Source organism: Leptodactylus fuscus, chromosome 9, assembly GCF_031893055.1.
Source record: "Leptodactylus fuscus isolate aLepFus1 chromosome 9, aLepFus1.hap2, whole genome shotgun sequence".
NCBI classification, from domain to species: domain Eukaryota; kingdom Metazoa; phylum Chordata; class Amphibia; order Anura; family Leptodactylidae; genus Leptodactylus; species Leptodactylus fuscus.
This window is the reverse complement of record NC_134273.1, coordinates 48,548,971-48,574,578: the sequence shown is the minus strand read 5'-3', so window position 1 is coordinate 48,574,578 and position 25,608 is coordinate 48,548,971. Positions and strand designations below refer to the sequence as shown.

Here is a 25,608-nt window from a genome sequence, read left to right as displayed (position 1 = left end):
AGAAATGAGGGTATTTGTAACCCCAATATATTCTTTGAATTCCCAGTCAGACAATGGCACTATATACCAGTAGCAAGAAATAAGGGTATTTATAACCCCAATATATTCTTTGAATTCCCAGTCAGACAATGGCACTATATGGCAGTAGCAAAAATAGTGGGTGTATATAGCCCCAATTCTATTGCTAGGGGACTTGCAGGGTATTTCTGGGGTGAAGGTGGGGGGGCACACCGTTGGAACGGGGATTTGGGGTGTATATATGGGGTATACGGGAATACACTGTCAGTGTATTCCTTTCAGGATCCTGGGAAAGCTGGGTTGCGGCGATTGAGCCTGTCAGTGCCATGTTACACTGACAAGCTTCTCCCTGGAATTTAGCTCTTATAAGAGCTGTTGGTTGTCTTCTCCTTCCTATCCTAGCCTGTCCCTGCCTACCCAGAATCTAAGCCCTAGCTAACTGGACGGAAACCTCCGTCCCCAGTGAATTGCAAGCTCAGAATGACGCGAACCTGGGCGGCGCTGTTCTTTTAAATTAGAGGTCAAATGTTTTCGGCAGCCAATGGGTTTTGCCTACTTTTTTCAACGTCACCGGTGTCGTAGTTCCTGTCCCACCTACCCTGCGCTGTTATTGGAGCAAAAAAGGCGCCAGGGAAGGTGGGAGGGGAATCGAGTAATGGCGCACTTTACCACGCGGTGTTTGATTCGAACATGCTGAACATGAGTTCGATAGAACACTGTTCGCTCATCTCTAACTAGCTGGTACCCGCGACTTCGTCTGCGGTGATTGTAGAAGTGGGTATATACAGGCGTGGGTAAGGTTTTCGTACTGTGTATAAGGGATGGGATATGAAATGTAAGTTTGTATCTTGTTTTTGCTCTAATTCAGAGAATATGTGAGACTTTTGTGTTGAAGTTAACTTGTATTTGAGCTGCTATACGGTGTCGTGAGAAACTTTACATAGTGACTTTGGGACAGAAGTATTTTAAGTTAACCCTTTCCCGCCGATGGCATTTTTTGATTTGACTCCCCTCCTTCCAAACCCCATAACTTTTTTATTTCTCCGCTCCCCGAGCCATATGAGGTCTTAATTTTTCCTGGGACATATTTTTCTTCCTGATGCCACCATTATTTATTCTATATAATGTACTGGGAAGCAGGGAAAAAATTCAGAATGGGGTGGATTTGATGAAAAAATGCATTTCTGCGATTTTCTTACGGGCTTTGGTTTTACGGCGTTCATTGTGCAACCAAAATGACATGTCCCCTGTATTCTGTGTTTCGTTACGATTCCGGGGATACCAAATTTATATGGTTTCATTTACATTTTGACCCCTTAAAAAAAATCCAAAACTGTGTTAAATTTTTTTTTTTTTTTTGAAAAGTCGCCATATTCCGACAGCCGTAAGTTTTTTATACGTGCGTGTATGGGGATTTATAGGGTGTCTTTTTTTGCGGGGCCGGGTGTACTTTGTAGTTCTACCATTTTCGGGAAATGTTATTGCTTTGATCACTTTGTATTCAAATTTTTATCAGAATCAAAACAGTGAAAAAATGGCGGTGTGGCACTTTTGACCATTTTTCCCGCTACGGCGTTTACTGAACAGGAAAAATATTTGTATAGCTTTGTAGAGTGGGCGATTTCGGACGTGGGGATACCTAACATGTATGTGTTTCACGGTATTTAACTACTTTTATATGTGTTCTAGGGAAAGGGGGGTGATCTGAATTTTTAATCCTTTTTAATTTTTTTTTATATTTTTTTACTTTTTTTAAACTTTTTTTTTTGCATGCATTAGACCTCCTAGGGGTATTGACATGGGTGGGCAGTGTCGCGGATTGTCAGAGCGGTGGGGGTCGGCAAACATGGCTGCTCCGGAGCGTTAAAGAGAGCCTCCTGGAGTATCTTTAAGGTGAGGGGTAAAGTGGTAAAGTATCTGTATATGTGATTGTGTGGGGTTAGGGGCTAAGCTGTAGAGGGTAATAGGAATTTTGGGGCTTGCTATGGTCCAAAGTGTGTGAGATTGCAGAGATGGTGGTGTGAGTTTGGGTTTTGTGGGGGTCCTGGCACAAACATATGTGCACTATTGTGACGAAAAGTAGCCTATTGCGCAATTGGGTGTATTAGCTATGTTTGTGGAAAATTTCAGCCAAATCGGTGGAGCGGGTTTTGCGTGATTGAGGAACAAACATCCGAACATCCAAAACTCACAAACCCACAAACTTTCACATTTATAATATTAATAGGATATAAGAAATGTACAACATTATTGTGGATTCTAGGATTTTTCTTTTTATTGTTTTTATTCATATTATCATCAGTTTAGTACATTTTTTTAGGTTTCATTGTATTGCTCCATTTGGGGCTTCAGGTGTTTCTGATTTAATTCGGATAGCCTGAGGCCTTTATAATGGAGGCTTATGTGGTATTGTGTCAGGCTACGACTAAGAGGATCATACATCCTCGAAACGCGTCAGTGAATAGTTCCTGATATGATTTGTACTAACCGAAAGATGCGATGATGTATGGCTTTTTTTTTTTTTAAATGTAGATTGTGAGCCCCACATAGAGCTCACAATGTACATTTTTCCCTATCAGTATGTCTTTTTTTTTGGTCACATTTAAAAGGATAGGTTGGTCACAGTATGGCTTTTTAAATGCCTAAAATAAAAGCTAAGTTTTAAATAAAACGTCACGTTTGGTGCTGGATACTGTTTGTATATTGGCTGCTAACCTACACCGATGGAGTTTTGAAACACTGCACAGGTGAAGATTCATCATACCATAATAACAGGCAAAGTAAGTGGGCTGTGATTTCCCTTTCCTATTCCCTCAATCTTTTCGCCATTCTATTACGGTGTAAGCCTCAGAGTCTGGGCTCCGATCGGGGGTGTCAAAAATTATCATGATATCTATGCAATGAGCGCAGCATTCCAGTGCCACCTTTCTTCTGCTCCGTCTGGCATTCTTCTTCTCTTACATGAGACTACAGCAAAATGGCCAACGGACTTGCACAGTTGGCTGTTTTGCGGTAGTCTCCTGCATGAAAAGGAGTGAAAAGGAGGAGAATGCCGGATGGACCAGAAGAAAGGCGGCACTGGAATGCTTCTCTCATAGCACATAGCATAAAGAAAAAAAAATAAGAAAAATTCAAAAATTGCAGAGTGGACCCTCAAGATAAAGGAAATAGATGAATAGCCTTTATAAAGTCTATTCCAATGTGCAATTAGTTTAAACCCATTTTTTTAAATGATGAATCCCTATAATCTTAAAGGGATTCTACCATTAAGATCAAATTAATTTTTTCTCGTTGACACGTAGGAATAGCAGTAACAAAGGCTATACTTCTCCTACCTTTAGATGTCTTCTCCATTCGGTATAAATCTCGGTTTTCGTCGGTATGCAAATGAGTTATCTTGCACCACTGGGGGTGGGCCCCAGCGCTCAAACAGCACTGGGGGTGTCCCCAATGCTGTGAGAGAAGTCTCCAGGGTCGCCTCCATCTTCTACAAGTACAAGAAAGTTATATATGTGGGTGCTTGGGCACAAATTAGGGCTCAGAACGGAAGGAGTTCTGCACTTTTTAGCTTTCGGACTATAGATTTATAGGGACTTTCTGGACGCCATGTTGTTTTTGCAGAGGCCTGGAGGTGCCAGTAAATTGGCATTCCCCAAAAAATAACCACATTTTGTAGGGGCAATTTTAGTGTCTCAGCAAATGTGACATGGTGTCCAAAACAGAACTAAATTTGCGGTCCAAAAGCACATAGCGTTCCTTCACAACTGCACCCTATGTTCCCAAACGGCACTTTATGCCTACATGTATGACACTGGTGTACCTAGGATAACGTACAGTGGGGCAAAAAAGTATTTAGTCAGTCACCAATAGTGCAAGTTCCACCACTTAAAAAGATGAGAGGCGTCTGTAATTTACATCATAGGTAGACCTCAACTATGAGAGACAAAATGAGAAAACAAATCCAGAAAATCACATTGTCTGATTTTGTAAGAATTTATTTGCAAATTATGGTGGAAAATAAGTATTTGGTCAGTAACAAAATTTCATCTCAATACTTTGTTCTATATCCTTTGTTGGCAATGACAGAGGTCAAACGTTTTCTGTAAGTCTTCACAAGGTTGGCACACACTGTTGTTGGTACGTTGGCCCATTCCTCCATGCAGATCTCCTCTAGAGCAGTGATGTTTTGGGGCTGTCGCTCGGCAACACAGACTTTCAACTCCCTCCAAAGGTTTTCTATAGGGTTGAGATCTGGAGACTGGCTAGGCGACTCCAGGACCTTGAAATGCTTCTTACAAAGCCACTCCTTCGTTGCCCTGGCGGTGTGCTTTGGATCATTGTCATGTTGAAAGACCCAGCCATGTTTCATCTTCAATGCCCTTGCTGATGGAAGGAGGTTTGCACTCAAAATCTCACGATACATGGCCCCATTCATTCTTTCATGTACCCGGATCAGTCGTCCTGGCCCCTTTGCAGAGAAACAGCCCCAAAGCATGATGTTTCCACCCCCATGGTTTATAGTAGGTATGGTGTTTGATGGATGCAACTCAGTATTCTTTTTCCTCCAAACACGAAAAGTTGTGTTTCTACCAAACAGTTCCAGTTTGGTTTCATCAGACCATAGGACATTCTCCCAATACTCTTCTGGATCATCCAAATGCTCTCTAGCAAACTTCAGACGGGCCCGGACATGTACTGGCTTAAGCAGTGGGACACGTCTGGCACTGCAGGATCTGAGTCCCTGGCGGCGTAGTGTGTTACTGATGGTAGGCTTTGTTACATTGGTCCCAGCTCTCTGCAGTTCATTCACTAGGTCCCCCCGCGTGGTTCTGGGATTTTTGCTCACCGTTCTTGTGATCATTTTGACCCCACGGGGTGAGATTTTTCGTGGAGCCCCAGATCGAGGGAGATTATCAGTGGTCTTGTATGTCTTCCATTTTCTAATTATTGCTCCCACAGTTGATTTCTTCAATCCAAGCTGGTTGCCTATTGCAGATTCAGTCTTCCCAGCCTGGTGCAGGGCTACAATTTTGTTTCTGGTGTCCTTTGACAGCTCTTTGGTCTTCACCATAGTGGAGTTTGGAGTCTGACTGTTTGAGGGTGTGCACAGGTGTCTTTTTATACTGATAACAAGTTTAAACAGGTGCCATTACTACAGGTAATGAAAAAAACTTTGCAAGTCTTCAGTAGGTGATACCTTTTTTAATGGCTAACTCATAATGATGACAGAATATGACGTTTCGAAGCTTTCCTCTGAGCTTCTTCTTCAGATATAACTAAAAAACACTCTGTAGAGGCTGCATATTTATAACTGGACACAGGGCTAGAATTACAGGAGGGAGGGGGGAAGAGGCTTATTACTATATACTTATAACAACAAACAATCAATTGCCAGATCCCCCAGTTCTTATCTTAATGGCTGTCTTAATGATGTGTATAAAAAGACATAAACCCACGTGAGATGTTCATCCCATTGTCCAACGTCTGGAATAGGGTCATGGCCTTGTACTCATAAATCAGTCGCTGTTTCCTTGATTTAAAGTTCCCTTTTAAGATCAAGATTTTCATGTCATTGATGATGCTGTGGTGTTCCTGGCAAAAATGATTTGGCACGGGAAGATCAGTTCTCTGTTGTTTGATTGTATGGCGATGTGAATTAATTCTCATTCTGAGTTTCTGACCAGTCTCTCCAACATACAGATTTTCAGTGGAACATTTGGTGCAAATGATCAAATACACCACATTAGGTGTGTTACAGGTGAACGTACCTGGGATTTTATATTCCCTGTTAGAGTTTGGTATCTCTATCTTGTCAGTGGTCAGTATGTGGGGGCAGGTTTTGCACCTCTTCTATCCACATGGGAATGTTCCTTTGTTAGTTGGAGGTGACAGAGAGCTGCTAATAATCATATTCCTGAGGTTTGGTGGCTGTCTGTAGCATAGGAGAGGGGGGTCAGAAAATATGGATTTTAGACGGTTGTCTTTTTGCAGTAGTGGATGTAATTTGCGTGTGATTCCTCTCAGCGTCTCCAGGTGGGGGTTGTATGTGACAACCAGGGGTACCCGAGTGTTCTCCTGTTTGGTATTGTATTTTAATAACTCCGATCTTGGTATCCTGGTCCCAACACATGAGATGATCGGTCTCCCTGGGTTCCCAGGTTTGTGCAGTTTTGGAAGCATATAAAAAGTCCCTGTCCTTGGACTTGCTGGTATGAGGCTGCTTAGGCTTATTGCTCCATCAGATAGGCCGGAGATAACCTTTTTTAGTTTTTTGGAGTACTCCACTGTGGGGTCTGAATCCAACTTGGAGTAGTAGTGTGTGTCATTCAGCTGTCTGTGTGCCTCCTGTATGTAGTCTGATGTGTGCACCAGAGCCACCAGGATACCAAGATCGGAGTTATTAAAATACAATACCAAACAGGAGAACAGTAGTGCTGGGTTCGAATCCCGCCAGGAACAACATCTGCAAAGAGTTTGTATGTTCTCCCCGTGTTTGCTTGGATTTCCTCCCATTCTACAAAGACATACTGATAGGAAAAAAAAAAAAAAAACAGAGAAGGGTGAGATTCTACTAGTGGCCACATATGACCAAGCAGCTACATTGAATCATGGAATATCTTGAAAACATCAAGTCATTGGTTGGAGATAGGCCAGGGGTTTCCTACCGAAGGGGTCCTAACCTGCGCGATGAGCTAGTACATAGCCATCTTAGCCCTGTATCATCTGACGTGACATGGTTAGGTCAAGGGGCCCAGAAGACCATAGTTTGCTTTGCATGCTGTAGAGCCTGTAGCTTTGTCCAGAGGGGAACCATAATATCAACCAATTTATTAACTGTAAGACCACCGGAGTGATTTACGTTATTACCTGCTCCTGCCGACTCCAATATGTGAGTAAAACCACAAGGTAGTTCCGCAGGAGCATCAGGGAGAACGCCAATGATATTTCTAGACGTGAAGCTACATCGGTTTCTCGTCATATTTGGGATTTTCATGTACTTGTTGGGTAGATTAATAATAAGGGGGATCTACTTACTGGGTCTCCAATGGTGCTGTTGTTTTACGTGATCATCTCTTTATACCTGGTTGGGATGATACCGCGACTAGCAGCCAGTGGTTTCTATGGATGCTTTGGCACTGCTGTTTACAGCTTCTTAGATACGCCCGCTGTGGGCGGGCTTGGTCACGCGTCATTGGGGGAGTGTGCACCACAATTGGGTACACCCCTGTATTATGCTGCAGGATCGGGTGAGGGCGGGGGTGATTTAAACCCCGAATTGCTGTGGGGCTGATGCGGCTTCACACCACAGCCGACCGGCCCACTGAGCATGTCGTGCTCGCTATGTCTATGCAGGTTGCGGACCGCTACCGCATCCTGTGTTAAGTCCTCTTTAGCCTCTGATGAACTGGCTAATACCAGTTGAAACGTGTCAGGCCTTGGAACTTCACTTAGCAATTGTGTGCTTGTCTGTCACCTATGTGACTGAATGATCTATGATTGTGATTGGATAGACCTAGTTATGGGGATGTAATGTAGGCCCTCAAGTCAGTGGTTAGCTAGGGCCCAAGATCGGTCTTTTACTGGTCTTAGCTAGTGTTTTGTGTGTGTTTGGCCTTGTATTGAGCACTTTGTTGGTGGGGTGTAGGTGTGTGACAAATATTAACCCACTCCTGACCATTGGGGTATCCTGGGTTTATTTTTCTCTTACTAGCCTGTAACATAAAAAAACAAAAAAACTTGATAGTCTTCAGTAGTTGATACCTTTTTAATGGCTAACTCATAATGATGACAGATTACGACGTTTCGGACCTCTAGGGTCCTTTATCAAGTAAATTTAAAACATTTCTGAAGGATGCATATTTATATACAGAAAGGGCACATAGGGTGTTAGAATTCCAGGAGGAGAGGGGGTTGTTAGTAATTGGTAGAGACAATGTAAACACTTACAGGTCCTTATCAGTTCACAGGTTTCTGCAAAGTGACATAAAACCATGTGACAAATTTAACCCCCTCTCCAGTGTTTGGAGCAAGGTCATAAATTTACACTCATGAATGCGTCGTTCTTTGTTTGATCTGAAATTCCCTCCCAAAACTAAAACTTTCATGTGATCAGTCATATTATGATCCTCATTGCAGAAATGTTTTGATACGGGAAGGTCCATTCTTCGTTCTTTAATTGTATGGCGATGTGAGTTCATGCGCATTCTAAGTTGCTGTCCGGTCTCTCCAACATACAGATTATCAGTGGAACATTTGATGCATATTATTAAATACACTACATTGGGTGTGCTGCAGGTGAACGTACCTGGGATTTTATATTCTTTGTTAGAGTTTGGTATCTCTATCCTGTCAGTGGTCAGTATGTGTGGACAGGTTTTGCACCTTCCTGTCTGCATGGAAATGTTCCTGTGTTAGTTGGAGGTGACAGTGAGCTCTTGACAACCATATTCCTGAGGTTTGGTGGCTGTCTGTAGCACAGGAGAGGGGGATATGGAAATATGGATGTTAGATGGTTGTCTTTTTGTAGTAGTGGATGTAGTTTGCGTGTGATACCTCTTAGCGTCTCCAGGTGTGGGTTATATGTGACAACCAGGGGCACCCAATTGTTTTCCTTTTTGGTATTGTATCTTAATAAATCCGATCTTGGTATATACGTGCATACCCAGCTGTATATCCACCCCACGGTCCAGCTACTGGAGAGGGGCTGCCAGCAGTGTCCCTCGTCAGTAGCAGCAAGGGGCGAGGACGTGCATACCCAGCTGCGTGTGTAGTCCACAGTCCAGGTACTGGAGAGGGGCTGCCAGCACTGCCTCTCGTCACTAGCGGCAGAGGATGTAGACATGCATACCCAGCTGGGTCTCTAGTCCACAGTCCAGGTACTGTAGAGGGGATGTCACCAATGTCCTTCGTCATTATGAGTAGGGGACGTGGGCTAGGATGTGGATACCCAGCTGTATATCCACTCCACAGTCCAGGTACTGGAGAGGGGCTGCCAGCAGCAGCAGGGGACATAGCTGAAGCATGTGGATAACCAGCTGGGTATCCACTTCAGAGCCCAGGTACCGGAGAGATTCATTCAGCAAACAATTTACTCTTCCTCCTTATACTCCTACAACCCCAGCCCCTAATTCTGCATGTGAAATTTTATTTATACATATATTTCCCCATATATATTCCCCCCCCAGGGGGTTGCTACTCAATTTTTTAGGGCTCCCCCCAAGGGCCTGAAAATTAATGTTTTAGGGCTCCCCCCCAAGGGCCTGAAAATTAATGTTTTAGGGCTCCCCCCAAGGGCCTGAAAATTAATGTTTTAGGGCTTCCCCCCAAGGGCCTGAAAATTAATGTTTTAGGGCTTCCCCCCAAGGGCCTGAAAATTAATGTTTTAGGGCTCACCCCAAGGGCCTGAAAATTAATGTTTTAGGGCTCACCCCAAGGGCCTGAAAATTAATGTTTTAGGGCTCACCCCAAGGGCCTGAAAATTAATGTTTTAGGGCTCACCCCAAGGGCCTGAAAATTAATGTTTTAGGGCTCACCCCAAGGGCCTGAAAATTAATGTTTTAGGGCTTCCCCCCAAGGGCCTGAAAATTAATGTTTTAGGGCTCACCCCAAGGGCCTGAAAATTAATGTTTTAGGGCTCACCCCAAGGGCCTGAAAATTAATGTTTTAGGGCTCACCCCAAGGGCCTGAAAATTAATGTTTTAGGGCTCACCCCAAGGGCCTGAAAATTAATGTTTTAGGGCTCACCCCAAGGGCCTGAAAATTAATGTTTTAGGGCTTCCCCCCAAGGGCCTGAAAATTAATGTTTTAGGGCTCACCCCAAGGGCCTGAAAATTAATGTTTTAGGGCTTCCCCCCAAGGGCCTGAAAATTAATGTTTTAGGGCTTCCCCCCAAGGGCCTGAAAATTAATGTTTTAGGGCTCACCCCAAGGGCCTGAAAATTAATGTTTTAGGGCTCACCCCAAGGGCCTGAAAATTAATGTTTTAGGGCTCACCCCAAGGGCCTGAAAAATAATGTTTTAGGGCTCACCCCAAGGGCCTGAAAATTAATGTTTTAGGGCTCACCCCAAGGGCCTGAAAATTAATGTTTTAGGGCTCACCCCAAGGGCCTGAAAATTAATGTTTTAGGGCTCATCCCAAGGGCCTGAAAATTAATGTTTTAGGGCTCCCCCCAAGGGCCTGAAAATTAATGTTTTAGGGCTTCCCCCCAAGGGCCTGAAAATTAATGTTTTAGGGCTTCCCCCCAAGGGCCTGAAAATTAATGTTTTAGGGCTCACCCCAAGGGCCTGAAAATTAATGTTTTAGGGCTCACCCCAAGGGCCTGAAAATTAATGTTTTAGGGCTCACCCCAAGGGCCTGAAAATTAATGTTTTAGGGCTCACCCCAAGGGCCTGAAAATTAATGTTTTAGGGCTCATCCCAAGGGCCTGAAAATTAATGTTTTAGGGCTCACCCCAAAAGCCAAAAAATGAAACACTGCTTCTGCATGGCTCTAGTCACCAAAAGGGCCAAAAAATGAAACACTGCTGCTGCATGGCTCTAGTCACCAAAAGGGCCAAAAAATGAAACACTGCTGCTGCATGGCTCTAGTCACCCCAAGGGCCAAAAAATGAAACACTGCTGCTGCATGGCTCTAGTCACCCCAAGGGCCAAAAAAATGAAACACTGCTGCTGCATGGCTCTAGTCACCCCAAGGGCCAAAAAATGAAACACTGCTGCTGCATGGCTCTAGTCACCAAAAGGGCCAAAAAATGAAACACTGCTGCTGCATGGCTCTAGTCACCCCAAGGGCCAAAAAATGAAACACTGCTGCTGCATGGCTCTAGTCACCCCAAGGGCCAAAAAAATGAAACATTGCTGCTGCATGGCTCTAGTCACCAAAAGGGCATAAAACACTGCTTTTTAAAGGCTGTACCCACTCCAAGGGCCAAAAGCACTGTAGTTTAAAGGCTCCACTCACTCCAAGGGCCAAAATCACTGTTGGTGCAAGGCTCTACTCATGCCAAGGGCAAAAAGCACTGTATTTTAAAGGCTCAACTCACTCCAAGGGCCAAAAACACTGTATTTTAAAGGGTCTACTCACTCCAAGGACCAAAACACTGCTTTTTAAAGGCTCAACTCACCCAAAGGGCCAACAATATTTTTTCGAACAGTCGAATATTGAGATGCTATTCGGAACAAATAACAAACATCGAAAATTTTACTGTTCGCTCATCTCTAATTATAAACACGTGTCAAGTCATTATAAGCAATAAGAAAATGCAAAAGTGCTAGAATAAAGGCTCAGGCTGGGTTCACACCAGTGCTTGAGCTCCATTTGGGGTTTCCATCCCCAAACCCGCTTAAAAATAACGGAGAGAAAAGCGCTGCTCTCCACATTTTTCAGACGGAAACATGGTGGACCCTAGTGAGTCCCAAGCAGTTCCCCCAAACGCAGGTGTGATCCTAGCATCAGTCCTATAAACTAAAACCCTGCCCTAGGCGCCCTCCAATATGTAGTGGCCCACTACCATTGTCACAAGTAAACTATTCCATATTAGCCTGGAGCAAAGGATACAATGTACCATTCACAGAGCACATAATCCACCCTGATGTAGCGTACACAGTAAAAGTAAAAATAATTCATAATAGTGTATGTTGTGTATACGGCCAGAACCACAGAAGCCATACATGTGTAGGTATACATTGCAGATGTCTAGCTAGTGGCAGAGGTCACGTACAGCAGAATTCCGAACACATCTCGCGCTAACACACTCTTTCACTAGGATTTGCTCGCTACGATTGTTATAGCACTTCCTGTCTTTGCCCTCAAACTACAATTCCCAGGAGCGCCAGCGGCGCGCATGCGTAGTTTTACCCCATTGAGTATGGCTACGGTGCTGTCCAGAGCCCTGAAGCTGCCAGGTGAGTGTTGATATAACGGTGCGTTCCTTTGGTTTGTGTGTTCGGCGGTGTATGATCTCACTGTAGATGAGGAGCTCTCCGAGTGGAGAGGCTCACCAGGGGATATAACTCTTTGTAGTCTCCTTTTATATACATTGTGCTTTATATAGATTGTGCTATAGATTATTATTGCTCCATATAATATAGGCATACATACACGTGTCTGTGTACTCAGGATGGAGTGTACTCATGATAAAATGGCGCAGCAGTTTGCAGGCATCTCCATGTAATGACTAGACTAGGCAGGTGTCTTGGAAAGCTTCTCTGTCATTATTCACATAGTCCAGTAGCACGTCTGCTTACTTCAGTCTCCTTGCATGAACTGATCACAACTGCCCCCCAGCTGACACTATTACTACCCCAAGCTGCCATTACTACTGCCATTTCTGCCCACAGCTGCTTTCCTTCCATTTGCTATGCTTGCCCTCAGATGTCATCCCTGCAAGGTTTGCCTACATAGATACAAATATTACACACAATCCAGGGTATAAATGCCATAACTTCCCTACAGTATGACTCTCATTCTGTCAGAAATCATGATGTCTCCAGTGTGACCTGCCATTGTCCCTGAGAGATCAGCCAAATCACATCCTGTACCCAGTTGCCTTATGTATGATTTATGCAAGTACTTTTTATCTTTATACACATCTGGTTGATTTCTGAGACTGAATATATGTTCCATTCATCTGAATGGGGTATAGATTTTTGCAAGTTCCTTGCAGATAACTGGGGCATGTGAATTTACCCTTGAGGCGGCAAGAAACATGGACCTACCCACTATTCTGTCAGCAGGTGGTGTTCAGCGTGATGGCGATCATTCATCATCTCTTGTGCCTGGCCCTTGATGTCACTGTTAATTAGGACTATATCACATGTGGCTTTTTCCTTTAGGCTAGGGATCCACATTGCAGAAATGCAGTTTTTTTTTTGTTGCAGATTTTACTGCAGGATTTTTTGAGGCAAAGTACAGAATGGCTACAAAAGGAAAGGTAAATATATAGAAAGCTGTTATGCTTCTCCCTTCTGCTTGAAGAGGACCTTTCATGTGGTTTTATATACCACAAGAAAGCCGACAGTGCGCTGAATTCAGTGCACTGTCAGCTTTTCCCCCGCGAGAAGAACTATCGGTGCCATTACTGATAGCTCTTCACTGTCATCACTGAGCGGTTAAGAATGCCCCCTCTGACAGTATAGCGCTATGGACACTACTGTCAGGCTGGGCGTTCCTCACAGATTGTCAGAAATGTCCATCTGACAGTGAAGAGCTATTGGTAATGGCACTGATAGCTCTTCCTCCGGGGCACATAACGGGAAAGCCGACAATGCGCTGAACTCAGCGCACTGTCGGCTTTCTAGCGATATATAAAACCGCGTGTGCCCGAGGACAGGAAAGGCCACTCCTGGCTTTGCATCAAAGAATCGCAGCAAAATCTGCAACCAAAAAAAGTTGTGTTTCTGAAATGTGGGGCTTTAGCCTTACTGATCTTACTTTTGGATCAACTGAACAGGAATGTATGTTATAGTAAGTTCACTCAGTTTTTTGCAGGCAGATTTAAAAACTTCCTAACTCTCCCATTCACTTCAATGAGAGTCAAGCAATTTTTTTTCTTCTAGCTGATTTTTGAATTCTTTAGGTGAAGTTTGCCTTGCAAACACCATTGAAATGAGACGAAAAAATGCTATTAGTGTATATAACACACATATACCGTACAAACACATGTTTTCTCAGATATATTCCTTTTTTGAAGTACATTATCTTCTTAGCTCATGTAAAAACTGAAGGGTCGGCTGTGTCTTTGTGCCTTTTAAGTGATTTATGTAAGTGACATATCTGGAGCAGATTTTTCTGCTTAGTATTTCCAGTTCATTCTGTACAGAGGGTGGTATGTTTTTGATGTGCACAGTTAGTGTTTTTATGTCCTCAGATGTAAAAGCAGCTTTTTGACTCCATGTGTAAAATGGAAGAAGAGATTTATCCCTTGCATGTACAGGTGTATCACCGGATCGACAGGCAGAGCTGGGAATGTTAGTGGAATGTTCCTGAAACTTTCCGTTATATCTTCTTTATTTAATTATGCATACATGGCCTGCACTCACCAAGAACTTCACCCCAACCCATTTTCTGACCATGTGACATTAATAGATAAGTGCCATCAGACTTGCTTGTGGTTTCAATGCTTTTTCTTATGGCTTTCTGTAACATACTTTTGCTTATTGAGTAATGTCCAAAAATGTGTCTCTGCTGATGTTTTAGGATTTAGGAACTAGTATTAGCAATATGTGCTTGCCTAGAATGGGAAAAGCAACTATATGTTAGTACTTATAGAATTTTGGATCATCACAAATTCTGTATTCAGCAAGGAATCGCGTTAAGGCCTTGAGTCTTAGGGCTAGTTCACACGTGAACTGCCCGCGCGGGTTTTGACACAGAGAGAGCCGCGGCGAGCCGCGTCTCTCTCTTGTCAAAACCCGCCCGCCGCGACCATCGCTGTCGCGGCTTAACCCTCTGCTGTCGGCTCAAATGAATGAGCCGACATAGGAGGGAGCTGCCGGGGGCGGAAGCCGCGCGGCTGAGCCTGCGCGGCTTCCGCCTGAAGAAAGGACATGTCCTTTCTTTTCTCCGCTAGCAGCAGCTCGCCGCTAGCGGAGAACAGAAGCCCGGCGGTCTCCATAGACCACCATTAAGGGGAGGTTTTGGACGCGAAATCCGCTGTCAAAAACCTCCCCTTATACTCACGTGTGAACTAGCCCTTATTCAGTATTCCAAGGCCTACCAGAGTGGGGGTGAATCCATTGGATTGAAACGGATTTGTCTAAGGCCTAAACTTTAAACCAGGTATATGGACTTTGCTGCAAGTCAGCAGTGATGGGAATAGAGGCCACAAACATGGCAGAGGAAAAAAAGGACGCTAAACTTGGAAGGCCCAAGGATGCGAGCCAGCTAGAGAAATAACACACTGAGTTATAGTCATGGCAGTAGCCTCCATCCTTATGCCATTTCTTCTTGTTTGTGAAAATACCAATGCTATTTCTTCTTAACAAGAGCTGGTTTGTAGATGTTTTTCTTAGGCTCCAGAATCTCTCTTCTGGATCTAAGAAGCGGCCACAATAAAATGGCCGCAGACATGCGTAGTCGACTCTGCCCAATGGCACAGCCAACTGCTCATTCATGATGTTTAAATCCAGAAGAAACCATCGGAAGAAGACATCGCGAAGAGGCGATGAAGACAGAGACAGAAGAAGACAGAGACTGTCGCTGGAGAGTTTTCTCGCAGCACAGGGAACGCCTCCAGTGCTGTGAGAAAAGTCATTTGCATACCAAAGAAAACCGGGATATCTACGGAACGGCGGCACGGTGAAGACTTCTAAAGGTGGGAGAAGTAGCCTTTCTTAACCCCTTAAGGACACAGCCCAAAAGTGCGTTAAGGACCAGGCCTCTTTTTTCAAATCTGACGTCACTTTAAATGGCAATAACTTTGAGACGCTTTAAGTTACACAAGTGATTTTGAGACTGTTTTTTCGTAACACATTATACTTCATGTTAGTGGTAAACACTAATCAATATTTTTGTATTTATTTATTTAAAAAAAATAGGAAATTTGATGGAAATTTGGAAAAAATTGCAATTTTCAAAATGTGAAATTCTCTGCTTTTCAGGCAGATAGTCATACCACCCAAATACATGAATAAATATTATCTACCGTATCTCTGCTTTATATTGGCATCATCTTTTGATGGTCTTTTAATTTATTTTGGATGTCACAAGGCTTACAAGTGTAACAGCGATTTTCCAGATTTACAAGAAAAATCCCCAAACTAATTTTTTAGGGACGAATTTAGTTCTGAAAGGAATTATAAAGGCCTATATAATAGAAACCCCCATAAATCACCCCATTTTCAAAACTCCACCCCTCAAATCATTCAAAACAACATTTGGGATGTTTGTTAACCCTTTAAGCATTTCATAAGAATAAAAATAATATGAAGGTCAAATTAAGAAATTTAATTTTTTTTTCACTAATACATTCATTTAGACCTAAAATTAACACATTCACAAAGGGTTAAAGGAGAAAAAAAACTGTCATCTGACAGTTTATCATGCAATTTATCCCATGCACAGAAATACCCCACATGTGGGTGTAAACTGATTTTTGGGCAGACGGCAGTGCATGGAAGGGAAGGAGCGATGCAGGGTGTTTGAACAGCAGATTTTGCTGGAATAATTTTCAGGCAGCATGTCTCATTTGCAGAGACCCTAGAGTACCAAAACAATAGAAACCCCATAAAAGTGACCCCATTTTAAAAACTACAGCCCTCACGGAGTTCATCAAGGGGTATAGTGACCTTTTTGACCCTATAGTTGTTTCACAGATTTTACTAACATTGGGATGTGTAAATGAAAATTGACTAAAATGTTACTTTATCCCCAAAGTTTTCATTTTCACAAGGGGCTAAAGGAGAAAAAGCCCCCACAGTTTGTTAAACAATTTCTCCTGAAGACGGCAATACCTCATATGTGGTCGGAATCTGTTGTATGGGAACATGGCGGGGCTTGGAATGGAAAGAGCGCTATTTGGCTTTTAAAGGGCAGATTTTGCTTGAATAATTTTCAGGTGCCATGTTGCATTTGCAGAGCCCCTAGATTACCAATACCATGGAAACCCCCTAAAAGTGACCCCATTTTGGAAACTACACCCCTTAAAGAATTTATCTAGAAGTTTGGTGAGCATTTTGACCTCACAGCTATTTCACAGAGTTTATTAACATTCGGACATGAAAATGAAAAATTACTTTTTTTCCTATAAATCGTCCATTTAGGGCCATATTTTTAATTAGAAAATCAGATAGAGAATTAAAAGCCCCCCCCCATTTGTTACACATTTTCTCCTGAACATGGCAATACCCCATATGTGGCCATAATCTGCTGTATGGGTACATGGCGGGGCTCAGAATGGAAAGAGGGCTATTTGGCTTTTGAGGGCAGTATTCTGGTGCCATGTCGCATTTGCAGAGCCCCTAACGTACCAATACAATGAAAAACCCTCAAAAGTGACCCCGTTTTAGAAACTAAACCCGTCAAGGAATAAATCAAGGGGTATTATCATTTTGAGCTTAAAAATGCTTCCAAAAAATGTATGTACAAAATGAAAATTGAAATTTTGAAAGAAATATTCCATTTCGGTGCCCAATATGTTGCACCCACTTTGTGTTGTCAGAGACCTGCACTCCTAAAACTATTAAGTGGGCGATCCCGAGGGTCAAAAAATCATATATGTGGGTGTTAACTGCTGCTTGGGCACACAGCAGGTCTCAGAAGCGAAGGAGCACTGTGCTTTTTAGCTTTAGGGGTACAGATTTAGAGGGACTTTCTGGGGGCCATGTTGTTTTTGCAGAGCCCTGGAGGTGCCAGTGAACTGGAATTCCCCAAGAAGCGACCCCATTTTGTAAGGGCAATTTTAGGGTCTCTGCAAAAGTGTCATGGCATCCAAAAAAAAACAAAAAACCCCGTCTAAGTCTGTGCTCCAAATAACCCTTCTTCCCTTCTGTGTTCAGCTGTGCCCTAATATCAGTTACCCACATATGACATTATGTACATTATCCTGGGTACACCAGTATCATACATGTGCCCTCACATCAGAATATACCACATATGACATTACGTATGTTATCCCGGGTACACCAGTGTCATACATGTGACATAAACTGCAATTTGGGCACACGGCAGGGCACAGAAGGGAAGGAGCGCGATGCAGTTTTTGTAGTGCAGATTTGGATGTTTGGTATCTGGACGCCATTTCATGTTTGTAGAGCCTGTAAAGTACCAGAAAAGTGGATTCCCCAAAGGATTGATCCCATTTTGAAAACTGCACCCCTCAAAGAATGTATCAGGGGGTGTAGTGAGTATTAGTATGCCAGACGTGAATGCACAGCGGATGGCGAAGAGGGAATATATAAGCTGTGCGGAGGACATTGCAAGCACCAAATTCCCTACTATGTCCCAGTAGCTCCTATGATTGGAGGAGTCACTTTGGGGGTCACTTCTGGTGTCTTTTCCCTCATAAACTGTAAATATGGGGTGTCCCTTGATATTCGCTCGCACAGCTTATATATTCCCTTCCTGCCGCAGCCAGTTGTGTTCTAATAATTTGGGGATTTTTTTTTTTTTTTGTCTTCACGTTATGCAAGGTATATTGTCTTTATTTTTCTGGTGACGTAGCTATATAAGGACTTGTTGTTTGCGGGATGAGATGCATTTTGTAATGACACCATTTTTGGGTGCCTACACCTTGTTGAATACTTTTTATTAACTCTTTCTTGCTGTATTTAAAAAAAAAAAAAAATTAAAAATAAAAAAAATCAATTTTGATATTGCATTTTACCTTTTAAATTTTTCGCCATGCAACGTACAGTATAAGTAACATGTGACCTGTATTCTGCGGATTGGTACAGTTACGGCGATACCTCATTTATATTATTTTTTTATGCGATACTAATTCTGCAGAACAAAAACACATTTGGGGACGTAAATAATTGATTTTTGCATCGCCATCTTCTGAGAGGCGTAACATTTTTATTTTTTGGTTGACAGTGATGGTTGAGGGCTTATTTTTTGCAGGACAACCTGTGCTTTTTATTGGTACTGTTGTGGTGTACGTATGAGTTTTTGATCACTTTTATAGTATATTTTGTAAGATGTGATGGCGAAAAATCATTACTTCCGACGGGTTTTTTCCGTTTTTTTTCCGCCGTTCACCGTGTATATTGTTTCAGTTTTGTTTGTACAGATTGTTACAGACACGACGATACCAAATATGTATTGTTTTTATTAATTTTTAGGTTTTTTTTTTTTAATAATTCATTTTCTATAGAAAATAGGGAATTTAGGTTTTTTATAACTTTATTAATTAATTTTTTTTTTTCAAACACTTAGTTTTTTTGCACTTTTTTTTCACTTTTTCATGTGTCCATTTAGGACACCTCTATCAGCAATGCTTTGATTGCTAATAGTGTGATGCTCTGTGAGACACAGCATGCACATGTCTCACAGTGCATCACAGGAAGTCAGGCTGTGCAGACGCACAGCCTGACGTCGGAAGGTCCTGGCAGGATCAGCCAGGTATGTGGGGGCTCCGAGAAGCCTGGGGTCACTGGCCAGACCACTTGCTACATACTACAGACACCGGCACCCCCCGATCTCATTTGGGGGTTAAAAAGATTGCGAAACCCTTTCAATGCGGTGATCATGTATGATCATCGCATTGAAAGGGTTAAAACCTCCGATCGGTAAAATTACCGACTGTAAGTGCTAACACCCGGTTCCGTCTTCTTCATCCACGCCTCTTCTTCCTCCGATGTCCTTGGGTCCCGTCCTCCTCCGGCGCTCGCGAACTGACATTGATAAAAAAAAAAAATGGCCTGGGCGCATGTGCAGTAGCATGCGGCTTCTACTACGGCTACTGCGCATGCGCCCAGGCCATTTTTTTTTTTTTTATCAATATCAGTTCGCGAGCGCTGGAGGAGGACGGGACCCGAGGACATCGGAGGAAGAGGAGGCGTGGATGAAGAAGACGGCGCACCCTGAATGCCCGCCCAGCGTGCACGATGCGTAAGTAGATCACATTCTTTTTTTAGGGCATTATTTTAAAACGGGGGAGTAGTTTAATATAACATTTACGGTGCCTGAATAGCCTTTTTAAAGGCTATTCACGCATATGTGGGGCTCTATCAGCATGATTTTGCTGATAGAGCCCCTTTAAAGCTGTACACAGGAGTGGACCCAAACCGCAGGTTCCTGGTTATGGAGGTTTGACTTAGAAAGACTTTTATTTCTCTTAGCTAGTATTTCTTTCTATCACTTTGCTATTTAGCTTAGGTTTTTTTTTAATCAGTTTCCATTATTGATTGTAAACTTTGTTTTTATGACATTACATTTTTTTTTTTTTTTTGCTTAAATGAATGTCTGGATGTTATAGTATTACAGGTGGTCAAAGGCAATGCTCTCCAATGCTATTATTAGCCGACATAATGCAGTTATTGTGATCAAGTAAGGTAATATTTGCCTATCTCAGATAAACACTCTGTAGGAACAATGCATCCATTGTAAGTTTTTGAAGAGTTTAACCCATAACGTGCACACTGCTTTGTTTGGGCCTTAAAGGGATACTTCTTATCAAGTCATGGCAAATTACTAGGCTATGTTATCACTTTATCAGTGGGATTCCCTTAGGTCACACTCCAACTTGAATGGTTCTGTACTACTACTACAGTTCAGTCCACAGTTTGGTGGCTAAATGTCACTGTATAGAGTAAAACTGTAAAGTGGAAATGACACTACACCAGTATTGTATCCTCTTCATACTCCAGATGAAAGAATGCCTTCACTTTGTCATAACAACCCTTTAACGGGATTCTACTATTAAAACACATTTTTTTCTCGTTGACACGTAGGAATATCCTTAAGAAATGCTGTTCTTCTCCTACCTTTAGATGTCTTCTCCGCGCCGCCGTTTGGTATAAATCCTGGCTTTCGTCGGTATGCAAATGAGTTCTCTCGCAGCACTGGGGGCGGTCCCTATTGCTCAAACAGCACCGGGAGTGTCCCCAATTCTGCGAGAGCAATTTCCAGAACCGCCTCCATCTTCTTCAGGAGCGTCCTCTTTACGCGTCTTCTTACTTACACAGTAAGTAAGCGGCCATTTTCTTTTGGCCTAGACGTTTGACCGTCAGCTCCGGAAGAAGATGCGTGAACAGGACGTTCCTGAAGAAGATGGAGGTGGTGCTGGAGATTTCTCTCGCAACATTGGGTGCTGTTTGAGCGCTAGGGACCGCCACCAGTGCTGCGAGAGAACTCATTTGCATACCGATGAAAACCGGGATTTCTACCGAACGGCGACGTGGAGAAGACATCTAAAGGTAGGAGAAGAATAGCCTTTCTTGAGGCTATTCCTATGTGTCAACTAGAAAAAATGTGTTTTAATGGTAGAATCCCTTTAAATTATAAAAATCCATGTTACATTTGATCCCAGCTGTCAAAAGAGGAGATTAGCTGTTTGTCTTATACCCACTCCTTCCAAGTATGCACAACTCAGCGGACATGATTGTATGGTATGTATCTGTGTGTGTTTAAGAATTATACTCTATGCACAACCTTAGCCTTACAAGCAGACTTACAAATGTAAGGATGGTAGGTGTATGCAGTGCTTATGCTGAGCATTCACTGCAAGAGTCTACTGGATTATTTTGGATTACTTGGTCTCTCAAGCTCTTGTTCTTGTGTGCTTTGTGTAAGTTGGGATGTTTAGGCTGGAAGGAGTGTGGTGTAAGACCAAACAAAATCTTGCCTCCTTGTATCGCTCTACAACATACAGAAGTGCCAGTATTAGTGGCATTTTGTTGCTTAAGATTATATAATTGCCTTCTGTTTTTTAGGGAAGAAGTCCCATGACCCCAGAGAATATGACCCCCTTACCCAAGCTGATAGTGATGAGAGTGAAGATGACCTTGTCATTAACATCCAGCAAAATGGAGTTCAGAATGGAAAGGGCAGTCGAGGTACAGCCCAAGATCATGACTCAGATGTTGAAGGAATGTCAAAGAGGGTCCAACAGCGGCCGGTAGATAATAAACAGGATGGTCTATCTACTACGGGAGCCCTGGAACCAGAACTAAAGCCACCATTCTCTTTGATGTCATACGTGCGGACCACAGTCTTTCTTCTGACTGTTATCGTCTCAATGGTAATGGTGCTGGTTTGTGCTTTCCTTATCCCTTGCCCTATGAATAGTCAGCACAACATGTGGACACTTCATATTGGCTATGACACAGGTAAGCACTGTGATTTTGGTTTAGGGGTTTGTTTTGTCAGTTTTATATAATTGTTTAGGTTTAGTATTCCATCTGTAAGCTTGAAGCTTTTTTAAAGACACCACATCCGAAGGACCTTAATGGCTACAGACCTGTAGCATTGACTTTCCACTTGATGAAGGTTGTAGAAAGACTGGTTCTGACACATCTCCACCCTCTAGTGAGCTCTGCTATGGACCCTCTACAGTTTGCCTATTGGACGGGCATTGGGGTGGATGATCCATCATCCATCTTCTTCAGAGTTCTTTGTGATCTTGAGAAACCAGGGAACACTGTGAGAATAATGCTTTTTGACTTTTCCAGTGCTTTTAACACCATTCAGCCAGGGCTACTGAGAAACAAGCTGGACCTTGCTGGAGTGGACCATCACCTGTCTAACTGGATCCTAGACTACCTCACAAACAGACCTCAGTATGTGAGAAACTGGGGCTATGTGTCTGACACTGTGATCTGTAGTACAGGGGCACCACAATTCGACTTCAGGTGCAACTCATCTAGCTGTTACTTACAAAAGTACTCTGCAATAGTAGGCAGGGAGTAAAGAGAATTAAACCGGAATTTTGTGGAATGGTGCCAGCAGAACCACCTTAGCAATAATGAGGGGAAGACCAATGAGATGGTGGTAGACTTTAGTAAACGGCGACGTGCTCCAAATCTGGTGGACATTCAGGGGACAGGCATTGAGATAATCAACAGCTATAAGTTCCTGGGTGTATTCCTCAAAAACAAGCTAGATTGAGAGGATCACCTGGATGCACTGCACAGAAAGGGTCACAGTAGGCTCTACCTGCTCAGGAGGCTGAGGTTATTTGGAGTCCAAGGGGCAGTTCTTAGGGCTTTTTTCAGTAGATTCGACAGGCTGATTATAAGGGCCAGCTCTGTCCTGAGGAGCCCCATAGACCCAGTACAGGTGGTGGGTGACAGAAGGATACAGTCAGTGGTGAGTTCTATGCTGGAGAATAACTGCCATTCCATGTATGAGACCGTGACAGCCCTAGGCAGTACTGTCAGCAACCGACTACATCACCCAAAGTGTGAGAAGGAGCGCTGTCGGCAGTCCTTCCTCCCAACTGCGGTTAGGCTATATAATCAACACCAAGCTAAGTGTAGAGCACTCCACACAGAGAACTAAAATGGTCCTAAACTTTTTTTTGCCATGACTCTTACTATCTTTTTTTATCTTTTTGTTCTGGGCTTTTATATGTTGTTTTTCTTGTACTATTATTGTATTATCTATGCTGCTGTAACACACTGAATTTCCCCATGGTGGAACTATTAAAGGATTATCTTATCTTATCTTAAAGAAAGCATTAAAATTACTGACCCCTAACAAAAAGTTTTATTGCTCTCAAAAAGAGAGACAAAATAAATGTATTCCAATTATAGTACAAGGCTGAAAAAAATAAAAGGAATGTTATAAAGCAATCCTTTGGGACAACCTAGGATATGTTCACACAAAATTTTTTACAGGCTGATTTTGTTCATTGAAACAGATTTTCTGTTGTTGGGGGCAGCACCCCTGGGAGCACATGCTGTCAGTTCCAAATTAAAAACAAAATAATTGCCGAGCTCGGGAGAACACAAAGCCACACATACTCGGATGTATATCTAAATGTTCTGTCATTTATTACATGTCACTTAGCTTTTATAGAGGAATAATAGCTGTATGCTAATTTAGACATAACAAACTACATCACATACAAATATGAATTATCATTGGTCAGAATACAGAATGGATGTTTACAAACTATGAATACGTGCATAAGCAATACATGAGTTAACACATGATTGTCCGTGTCATCCATTTTAGTTCTAATCATGCTAGCACAATGCTCAAAGATGGACGGTCTGTCTTTGATCCTTAGAACTAGTTTAGACTATTCTCATATCTAATGGACATTCTGTGTCTTGTTACAGAACATGAGAAACTAAGTAATAGTTATGAGAAACTCAGAAACATTCCAACCTTTTTCTTAAATATGATAAGAAAGCACACTTGCAAGTCTCTCACAGTAGCTGCGTGACAGAGACAAGACGTTAGTAAAAGCAATATGGAATATACGCAGACAAGATGGCGGAATGCTAATCTCTCTCTTTACAAAGATATTTTTCCCCTCACACTGTGGACAATAATGTAAACTGTATATGGATGGCGGATTGTAGGAATAATTGTTCTTCTGAATTTACTCCCAATGAATCATTATAACTTAAAGGAATTCTATTATTAAAATGCTATTTTGTCTCACTAACATGTAGGAATAGTCTTAAGAAAGGCTATTCTTCTCCTACCTTTAGATGTCTTCCCCGTGTCGCCATTTGGTTGAAATCTCAGTTTTCTTTAGTATGCAAATAAGTTCTCTCACAGCATTGGGGGCGGTCCTCAGCACTCAAACAGCACTGGGGTGTTCCCAGTGCTGTGAGAGAAGTCTCCAGCGCTGCCTCCATCTTCATCTGGAACGGCCTCTCTCCGCATCTTCTTATCTTCTTCCGGCGCTGGGTTCAAACTTCTACGCATGTGCAGTCGGCTCTGCCATCGGGCCCTGGGCAGAGCCAACTGCACATGCCTGCGACCTTTTTTTTGTGACCGCTTATGCGAGCATACTGCGCATGCGCAGTACGCTCCTGTAGTTGAACGGAGTACAGAGCGTAAGTGGCCACAATGTGGCCGCGGGCATGTGCAGTTGGCTTTGCCCGAGGCCCGATAGCAGAGCCGACTGCGCATGCGTAGAAGTTTGAACCCAGCACCGAAAGAAGGCGCGGAGAGAGGCCGTTCCAGACGAAGATGGAGGTGGAGATTTCTCTCGCAGCATTGGGGACGCCCCCAGTGCTGTTTGAGCGCTGGGGATCGCCCCCAGTGCTGCGAGAGAACTCATTTGCATACCGAAGAAAACCGGGATTTCTACCAAACGGTGGCACAGAGAAGACATCTAAAGGTAGAAGAATAGTCTTTATTAAGGCTATTCCTATGTGTTAGTGAGAAAAAATATCATTTTAATTATAGAATCTCTTTAACGCCTTAATGCTCTGGTCAGTAATAGTACGTCCTCGCAAGTAGCACTTTCGCGCTCAGCTCAGTACTATTGCCAGTCGCTCCGCTCCGATCGGGGGTATTAACCCTCTCGATGCCGCGGACACGTCCCCGACATCGAGAGAGTTTTGGTAAGTGTGCCCCCCCTGGGCACCCCCCGTAGCGAGATCGTGGGGGGTGCCCTGATGAATTTTATGTAGCCTGGGGTCTGGTTAGTGACCCCGGGCTGCTAGGACCCCAGCTTACCTGTTTGACCCTTCCGTAATGCCCGGAAGTGTGTCTATGTGTCTGCATAGACACACTTCCTCTATAGCCTGCAATACATGTGTATTACAGGCTATAGTACTGAACCAGCAATCAGAGTATTGCTGGTCTAAGTATACGAATAGGACAAATAAAAAATGTGAAAAAAGTGTAAAAAAATAAAATAAAATAAAAAAATCATAAAGTGTTGAAATAAATAAATAAAGCCTCAAAATTCCCTTTTTCTATATCAAATGAGTTAAATAAAAAAAAAAACTAAAAATTAATAAAAACAATGCATATTTGGTATCGCCGCGTCCATAACAACCTGTACCATAAAACTAAAACATTATTTCATTTATATGGTAAACTCCCACCGGAAATAATGATTTTTTGCCATCTCACCTTAAAAAATATACTATAAAAAGTGATCAAAAAGTTTTATGTACACCAAAACAGTACCAATGAAAAGCACAGGTTGTCCCGCAAAAAATAAGCCCTCAACTAACTCTGCCA

The 25,608-nt window shown here is 42.8% G+C and overlaps 1 protein-coding gene across 1 annotated transcript in view; it reads left to right on the top strand.

Annotated features, from left to right (window-relative positions):
• Positions 1-11,857: 11,857 nt before the first annotated feature.
• The window catches only part of FAM234B (family with sequence similarity 234 member B), a 44,717-nt gene continuing 30,966 nt past the window's right edge, over positions 11,858-25,608 (top strand). The window contains exons 1-2 of the mRNA XM_075286337.1: positions 11,858-11,918; positions 21,387-21,782. Coding sequence (XP_075142438.1) covers positions 11,858-11,918; positions 21,387-21,782 — 457 coding nt within the window. The remainder of the gene's footprint in view (positions 11,919-21,386; positions 21,783-25,608) is intronic.